The 9,228-nt window shown below is 45.3% G+C and overlaps 1 protein-coding gene across 4 annotated transcripts in view; it reads right to left on the bottom strand.

Moving 5' to 3' along the window:
* The window catches only part of LOC139576764 (probable E3 ubiquitin-protein ligase HECTD4), a 58,279-nt gene that overhangs the window by 36,397 nt on the left and 12,654 nt on the right, over positions 1-9,228 (bottom strand). The window contains exons 5-17 of one of the 4 annotated variants that reach the window (XM_071403195.1): positions 8,590-8,698; positions 7,542-7,680; positions 7,231-7,401; positions 6,943-7,135; positions 5,651-5,812; positions 5,426-5,539; positions 5,188-5,328; positions 4,797-5,032; positions 3,696-3,838; positions 3,492-3,562; positions 3,266-3,371; positions 2,913-3,033; positions 2,668-2,796 (exon numbers count right to left, since the gene is read on the bottom strand). In XM_071403195.1, coding sequence (XP_071259296.1) covers positions 2,668-2,796; positions 2,913-3,033; positions 3,266-3,371; positions 3,492-3,562; positions 3,696-3,838; positions 4,797-5,032; positions 5,188-5,328; positions 5,426-5,539; positions 5,651-5,812; positions 6,943-7,135; positions 7,231-7,401; positions 7,542-7,680; positions 8,590-8,698 — 1,835 coding nt within the window. The remainder of the gene's footprint in view (positions 1-2,667; positions 2,797-2,912; positions 3,034-3,265; positions 3,372-3,491; positions 3,563-3,695; positions 3,839-4,796; positions 5,033-5,187; positions 5,329-5,425; positions 5,540-5,650; positions 5,813-6,942; positions 7,136-7,230; positions 7,402-7,541; positions 7,681-8,589; positions 8,699-9,228) is intronic. The other 3 variants (XM_071403197.1, XM_071403196.1, XM_071403198.1) reach the window with 3 other exon arrangements.

Below are 9,228 nucleotides of genomic sequence, written 5' to 3'. Positions count from 1 at the left end.
TGTTGATGGTATCCTTAATGAAATGATCAAATATACAGACAACAAATTCCAATTGGCTATACTAAAACTCTTTAACATCGTCCTTAGCTCTGGCATCTTCCCCAATATTTGGAACCAAGGACTGATCACCCCAATCCACAAAAGTGGAGACAAATTTGACCCCAATAACTACCGTGGAATATGCGTCAACAGTAACCTTGGGAAAATACTCTGCATTATCATTAACAGCAGACTCGTACATTTCCTCAATGAAAACAATGTACTGAGCAAATGTCAAATTGGCTTTTTACCAAATTACCGTACAACAGACCATGTATTCACCCTACACACCCTAATTGACAACCAAACAAACCAAAACAAAGGCAAAGTCTTCTCATGCTTTGTTGATTTCAAAAAAGCCTTCGACTCAATTTGGCATGAGGGTCTGCTATACAAATTGATGGAAAGTGGTGTTGGGGGTAAAACATACGACATTATAAAATCCATGTACACAAACAACAAGTGTGCGGTTAAAATTGGCAAAAAACACACACATTTCTTCACACAGGGTCGTGGGGTGAGACAGGGATGCAGCTTAAGCCCCACCCTCTTCAACATATATATCAACGAATTGGCGCGGGCACTAGAACAGTCTGCAGCACCCGGTCTCACCCTACTAGAATCCGAAGTCAAATGTCTACTGTTTGCTGATGATCTGGTGCTTCTGTCACCAACCAAGGAGGGCCTACAGCAGCACCTAGATCTTCTGCACAGATTCTGTCAGACCTGGGCCCTGACAGTAAATCTCAGTAAGACCAAAATAATGGTGTTCCAAAAAAGGTCCAGTCACCAGGACCACAAATTCCATCTAGACACCGTTGCCCTAGAGCACACAAAAAACTATACATACCTCGGCCTAAACATCAGCACCACAGGTAACTTCCACAAAGCTGTGAACGATCTGAGAGACAAGGCAAGAAGGGCCTTCTATGCCATCAAAAGGAACATAAATTTCAACATACCAATTAGGATCTGGCTAAAAATACTTGAATCAGTCATAGAGCCCATTGCCCTTTATGGTTGTGAGGTCTGGGGTCCGCTCACCAACCAAGATTTCACAAAATGGGACAAACACCAAATTGAGACTCTGCATGCAGAATTCTGCAAAAATATCCTCCGTGTACAACGTAGAACACCAAATAATGCATGCAGAGCAGAATTAGGCCGATACCCACTAATTATCAAAATCCAGAAAAGAGCCGTTAAATTCTACAACCACCTAAAAGGAAGCGATTCCCAAACCTTCCATAACAAAGCCATCACCTACAGAGAGATGAACCTGGAGAAGAGTCCCCTAGAGCAAGCTGGTCCTAGGGCTCTGTTCACAAACACAAACACACCCCACAGAGCCCCAGGACAACAGCACAATTAGACCCAACCAAATCATGAGAAAACAAAAAGATAATTACTTGACACATTGGAAAGAATTAACAAAAAAACAGAGCAAACTAGAATGCTATTTGGCCCTAAACAGAGAGTACACAGTGGCAGAATACCTGACCACTGTGACTGACCCAAACTTAAGGAAAGCTTTGACTATGTACAGACTCAGTGAGCATAGCCTTGCTATTGAGAAAGGCCGCCGTAGGCAGACATGGCTCTCAAGAGAAGACAGGCTATGTGCACACTGCCCACAAAATGAGGTGGAAACTGAGCTGCACTTCCTAACCTCCTGCCCAATGTATGACCATATTAGAGAGACATATTTCCCTCAGATTACACAGATCCACAAAGAATTCGAAAACAAATCCAATTTTGATAAACTCCCATATCTACTGGGTGAAATTCCACAGTGTGCCATCACAGCAGCAAGATTTGTGACCTGTTGCCACAAGAAAAGGGCAACCAGTGAAGAACAAACACCACTGTAAATACAACCCATATTTATGTTTATTTATTTTAACTTGTGTGCTTTAACCATTTGTACATTGTTACAACACTGCATATATATAATATGACATTTGTAATGTCTTTATTGTTTTGAAACTTCTGTATGTGTAATGTTTACTGTTCATTTTTATTGTTTATTTGACTTTTGTATATTACCTACCTCACTTGCTTTGGCAATGTTAACACATGTTTCCCATGCCAATAAAGCCCCTTGAATTGAATTGAATTGACAGAGAGAGAGAGAGCGAGACAGAGAGAGAGAGAGCGAGACAGAGAGAGAGAGAGCGAGACAGAGAGAGCGAGACAGAGAGAGAGAGAGCGAGACAGAGAGAGAGAGAGCGAGACAGAGAGAGAGAGAGAGAGAGAGACAGAGAGAGAGAGAGAGCGAGACAGAGAGAGAGAGAGAGCGAGACAGAGAGAGAGAGAGAGCGAGACAGAGAGCGAGACAGAGAGCGAGACAGAGAGCGAGACAGAGAGACAGAGACAGAGACAGAGACAGAGACAGAGACAGAGACAGAGAGAAGAGAGAAGAGAGAAGAGAGAAGAGAGAGAGAAGAGAGAGAGAGAAGAGAGAGAGAGAAGAGAGAGAGAGAGAGAGAGAGAGAGAGAGAGAGAGAGAGAGAGAGAGAGAGACAGAGAGAAACACAGAAGGAGAGAGAGACACACACACACACACACACACAGAGAGACACACCACATGGACAGACAGCAGTAGGGATATTTAAAAGGGGTGTTTACCTGTACCTTCATTGTTTCCCCTTGTAGGGAGCTGTCACTGTCGTCGTTGTCATCGGGGCGTATCAGAACGGTGTTGCTAAGCAGGTGGTTCTGAACGGCCATGAGGTAGCGCAGGCTTGATGAGGCCACCTGGTAGAGGGGAAGGAGGGAGGGGGACTACAAGTCAGTATGCAACAGCTAACACACTTCATCTACTGCTGAATGGTAAACAGACTGTCTGACCAGACAAAGCCAAAGACACATACTGGCACAGTGGAGAGCAGCTTCTGGAAGTCATCCCTTGCGACAGTCTGACATTTAGTGATAAGAAGGCAGGATTCACGGACAACGGTCTTCAGGATGCAGTGCAGGAGTTCATCACATAGTCTGGAGGGGAAACACAGGCCAGATAATGAGACTGATTCAGCTGAACAACCCTGTTATACAGAGAGAGTGGCATATTGCATTATTATTATTCACGGGTACATTTTATGGCATCAGGTTACTCAGTGAAACCCTTCAGCTCTGGTTAGGGGAGGAATTGAGAGGTATTTTTCAAGCAGTAATACATGACATTGGAAATATTGTTGAGAAAATGTCTGCAAAAGCTGGACTCTACCTGTAGTGATCATCTTCGTCGCTCCCAAATCTATTTTTCTGCAGCTGGTCAGCCAGGTTGGTGAGGATGACATCGCGGAGCCGAGACAGACCACTGTTCCTCTCCCCTAAAGATCACACAGAACTCCTTCAATATTTCCAGCGTATCAGATATTTGAGATACACATTCTAATCATGTGTGTGTTAAGAGTGTTCATAAAACCCAACGAGTAGGTCGCAACTATCACCTTCTGTCAGGACCAGCCTCAGCAGGCTGCTGAGTTCAGACTCCCCCTGATACAAAGTATTCAAACCCGAGCTATAGAGAGGGATGGATAGACAGACAGACAATGACAGTAGGTGTCAATCACAGGACAGATAGTCGTCTGTAAGATCTTGTCTTTACGTGTGTCCTGTGTTTATGGCTTTGTTCTGAACGGAGTTGTGCTTACCTGATAGCCAGGCACACTTCTCCCTGGATCTCCGCTCCAATCTGATCAACAGGAGCCATGAGCAGCTGCCACAGGAGCAGACCTGAACGCCGCACGCTCTCCCTGTTCTGCTCCGACTGAGGGTTGAAGAACCTGAACACCACCTGACAAACACCAACGTGTAAAAATGAGTGATTTAGACATCAGTTGGACTCCAGGTAGCATCATAGCAGCACAGGGGTCTTAAAACTTAACTTGTCAAGGGACACCCTCCCAGGGATACCGGCAACCCAGAGACCCCATCATACATGAGCAAATCAAAAAATAAATAAATAAAATCACGTCTTATAATTGAATGATAATGGCAAGGAGAAGTAACCAAAATTATTTATTATTTGGACCTCCCCACATTATAAGTTGGAAGAGGAAGTGTACACTCTACCCTAGCCTATTAGCTAGAAAGGTAACGCCAAACACATTTTCGCTAATAGCAGCTGTTGAGCTGGTTGAACAAAGGTTAACCATGTGTTGGCAAAATTAATGTACAAGTGAAGAAAGCTTACCAGCACCAGCCATTTGCCGCACTGGTAGCCTATTCATGGTGATTTTTCAAAGCCTGTGTCAGATACTCCAGCGAGAGTCATTTGCTCATATGTATATACTGTATTGTATTCTATACTACACCACAGACTGTTAAACAGCCAACTCCAGTACATCACAGGCTGCTGCCTATAGACAGATTAGGAATCACTGGCCACTTTAATAATGTCTCGGTATCTGGCATTACTCATCTCATATGTATAAACTGTACTCTATACTATTCTACGGTATCTTAATCACTTTAATTGTGTGTAAATATTGCATCACCCATCTCATATGTATATACTGTATTCTATACTACGCCACTGTATCTTAGTCCAATGCTACTCTGACATATGTATATATTCTTAATCCATTCCTTACTTAGATTTACGTATATTTTGGGTATATGTTGTGAAAATGTTAGATATTACTGCACTGTCGGACCTAGAAGCACAAGCATTTTGCTACACGCACAATAACATCTGCTAAACACGTGTATGTGACCAATAAATCTGATTTGTTTCTCCAGCTCCACTGTACCTGGAACACCACCAGGATGCAGCGGATGATGCAGGTGTCCCTGTTGACCATGGCTTTCTCCATGATGTCACAGATGCTGCTGAAGTGGCGAGCATCGATGGGGTGCTGCTTGCCCAGGAGGGTGCCCAGGGGAAAGCTGATGCTGCTGGCTGCCAGAAGGTTGAGCTGGTGGATGCACATGGCGCCCACATGGTGAAGCAGCTGGTTGATCACGTCTCCGGTGGCCACGGTCTCCTCTGCAGCAGGGAGCGAGGGGTAAGTCAACTCTTAACGGTACGATTTGACTTAAAAAGGAAGAAGCTGGTTGAGACAGTCTTCAGCCTATAATTCTGCAGCACATAATTTGAGGTCAGCGTTGTTTTCTAAACAAGAGTAAAACTGTTTTGGTTACCTTTGGGTTCCTTGATGACATGACTGACGCCAAGCCTATGGCACACGTGATGGAAGGCCTGGTTGCCAGGGTTAGACCACTGGTCCATGTAGTCACTGGAGCAGCTCCAGATTAAGTTGTTGAGGGCGTCATAGCAGGCTCCTACGACACAAATGTCACATAAGATCTACTTTGAGAACGCTGCACTCATCTAGGGGGAAAAAAGGGAAAAAAGCCTAATTCCTGAACAGGAGCTTACCCAGCCCTGCCACCTGGGCCCCCCTGCCTAGAGAACTGCCAGGTGCGTCAATGAGATCTGCCCGGCTACTGAACTGACCATCAACTAGGTTGAATGCCAGACTGGAGGAGAGGACTGGTTGGGGAAAGAGAGGAAAGCAGTCAACAAATATACCACTAACAGTGAAAAGGAGACTTGCCAAAAACACAACAGAGAAAAACAGTGAAGAGGAACATCTGCTCTTACTCTTCAGGGAGGACAAGCCGCTGGTCCCTCCAAACAGGGAGCGTGTGGCAGAGCTGCCAGACACACCGGGCGGAGATGCCAGCATCACCAGGGACGTCCCACACACATACATGGGAGTCTTCCTCAGAGTCTTTAGAGGGAGGCCACAGCTGGTGTTTACTGCTGTGGAAGAGGAGCACAGACATGAGTCAACACACAACAAAGGGATGTGAAGTGTGAATCGCACAATGAGCAATGTGACGAGGTTAATGAAGATTCAATCCTATTTTTCACTGCCTGGATGTCACACATTTAACTGTTGGTGAAACAAAAACTGTTGTGTTAGTGCCTTCAGAAAGTATTCACACCCCTTGACTTTTTCCACATTTTGTTGTTACAGCCTGAATTTAAAATAGATTAAATTGAGATGTCGTCACTGGCCTACACCCCATAATGTCAAAGTGGAATTTTGTTTTTCGCAATTTGTACAAATTCATTATAAATGAAAGGCCGAAATGTCTTGAGTCAGTAAGAATTCAACCCCTTTGTTATGGCAAGCCTAAATATGTTTAGGAATAAAGATTTGCTTTACAAGTCACATACTAAATTGTTTAATAATAGTGTTTAACATGATTTCTGAATGACTACCTCATCTCTGTACCCCACACATACAGATAATTGTAAGGTCCCTCAGTCAAACACAGATTCAACCACAAAGACCAGGGAGGTTTTCCAATGCCTCGCAAAGGGCACCTATTGGTAGATGGGTAAAAATAAGCAGACATTGAATGTCCCTTTGAGCATGGTGAAGTTATTTGTAACACTTTGGATGGTGTATCAATACATCCAGTCACTACAAAGATACAGGCGTCCTTCCTAAGAGGAAGGAAACCGCTCAGAGATTTCACCATGAGGCCAATGGTTTCCTTAAAACAGTTACAGAGTTTAATGGCTGTGATAGGAGAAAACTGAGGATGGATCAACAACATTGTAGTTACTCCACAATACTAACCTAACTGACAGAGTGAAAAGGAGGAAGCCTGTACAGAATAAAAATCTTCCAAACCATGCATCCTGTTTGCAACAAGGCACTAAAGTAATAATGCAAATAATGTGGCAAAGCAATGACCTTTTTCTCTTGATTACAAAGTTATGTTTGGGGCAAATCCAATAGATTACTGAGTACCACTTGCAATATTTTCAAGCCTAGTGATGGCTGCATCATGTTATGGGTATGCTTTTAACTGTTAAGGATTGGGGAGTTTTCAGGGTTAAAAAAAAGTGTATCTATCTAAATAGTGTGAGGTCATTACCGGACTGCTCTTCCTTGACAGTGTTGGTGATGGCAGAGCCGGTGAGAGCGGCCAGCGTTGCGGAGTGGGAGGCGCGAAAGCGTGACATGCGGCTCAACAGCAGCTCGTTCAGACACTTGGACGACTCGCCCTCCTTCCGTATCAGGATCACCCTCTCCTGCAGGACGTCTGCCACACACAATCCTGTCTCTGTCTGCACCAGAGGGAGGAGGGAGAGAGGGGTGAGAGATGGGAAGGAGGGAAGAGCCTTTTGGAGCATGGTCGAAAGGCTTGGAGAAACAACCTCACCAATAGCTGAAAGACATCCATGAAGACCGAGTGGCCTTTCTGGGTCTTCTCGTTCAGGCTGGCAGGAGACCACACCCAGTACAGGTAGGTTCCATCTGAGCACAGGTGCAGCGTGGACATGCTGCTGCCAACAGGGAAGTGGTGGGCTGGCATGGGAACGACCTGGCACACCTGAGATAGGTAGAAAGGTCAGTCTTTTGGAAGAGATACAGTACTGGATCGCCCAATGTGTGGTGCTGGCCTGAGTTAGTGAAATTGAGTCATCATGAGTGATGTCATGAAGCCTGTTGCTAGGTTGCCAGCTGCCGTACCTGCAGGGTGAAGGGGTCGATGACCTGGCACAGCTGATGAGGCTTGGCATCAAAGGAGGCGGGGCGGTGAAGAAGGCGGCCGCTGCTGAACACCACCCAGCCGGGCTCCAAGTCCTCATTCCGACAGTACACAAACCCCCTGCACAAACACACAAAATAATGATCTCCATTTCCTCTGATATTTTGCTCAAAAAGTGAAATAAATCAGAGGGGGAATACAGTAGGGCAGAGGGGTTTTGAAGTTCAGGTCAGAAGGAGGGAACAGGAGAGTTAGAACAGGACATGAGGTGGCCCGGTGGCTCCCTACTTATATGTACAGCATATACACTACATGTCAAAAAGTATGTGGACATCCCTTCAAATGAGTGAAATCTGCTATTTCAGCCACACCCGTTGCTGACAGGTGTATAAAATCGAGCACACAGCGACGCAATCTCCATAGACAAACATTTTCAGTAAGGCCATTCTACTGACGAGCTCAGTGACCTTCAACGTGGCACTGTCATAGGATGCCACCTTTCCAACAAGTAAATTAGTCAAATTTCTGCCCTAGTCAACTGTAAGTGCTGTTATTGTGAAGTGGAAAAGTCTAGGAACAACAAAGCAAAGTCCATACAGAAAATGGTTTGTCGAGATCGGTGTGGAAGAACTTGACAGGCCTGCACAGTCCTGACCTCAACCCCATCGAACACCTTTGGAATTAATTGGAACACCGACTGCGAGCCAGGCCTAATCGCCCAACATCAGTGCCTGACCTCACTGATGCTCTTGTGGCTGAATGACAGTGTACCCCTGCACATCGACTCTGTACTGGTACCTCGTGTAAATAGAAAAGTTATCGTTACTCATTCCTCATGTTATTCTTCTTCTATTAGTTCTCAATTTTTCTCTCTGCATTGTTGGGAAGGGCCCGTAAGTAAGCATTTCACTGTGAGTCTACACCTGTTGTTTACGAAGCATGTGACAAGTAAAATTGGATTTGAGGGTATTTTAAGTGAGGCACTCTCACTCTTTCTCTCTGCAGATATAGGCAGGGGTGTCATGTTACCTCAGTGTCCCGTGCAAACCGGAGCCCAGCTTGCTGATCCCTCTCCCAAAGGAGTTAGTGGTGTAGAGATAGAGCCCATCTGTGGCCAGGCAGCGCCCTAGGTCTGTGTCTGCAACAGCAGGGAGGATATAGACAGAGTGAGGAACAGCAGAAGAGGGGGAGAAAAATGGAAGGGGGAGAGAAAAACCAGGAACGGAAGGGAGAGGGAGGACAGTATAGAGAGGAGGGGATAACAGGAGAAGGGGTGTGATTAAGCTACTGAAAGATATGTCCATCTGTAAGTTCTCTCTCATCTTCTCCCCACTGAAGCACCATGGTGCAGACAGACGGGACAGTCTGACAGTATACCCCTACTTTTTCAACTGACAATTCGTGTTTAATGTTGTCCTTCATTTTATAGCATAGTAAGTGTACATATGGTCTCACACACCCACAGCATTAGCCAAACAGAATCAAAGGACTAGTCAGCCAATCAACAAGAAAGGCAGGGAAAATGACTTTCCTTTTTACTGAACCTGCCTGTAGTTTGCACTTGGCAGGTGAGAGGGATAAGCCCCCCAGCCCCCGGCCTGCCAGCTCTACTAGATTCTTTAGCTGCCATTTCTCTGCCTCTCAACTGGCTTCCTATAGGAGAGCTGA

This window comes from Salvelinus alpinus, chromosome 5 (genome assembly GCF_045679555.1).
Source record: "Salvelinus alpinus chromosome 5, SLU_Salpinus.1, whole genome shotgun sequence".
NCBI lineage: Eukaryota > Metazoa > Chordata > Actinopteri > Salmoniformes > Salmonidae > Salvelinus > Salvelinus alpinus.
This window is presented reverse-complemented; position numbering and strand designations above follow the sequence as displayed.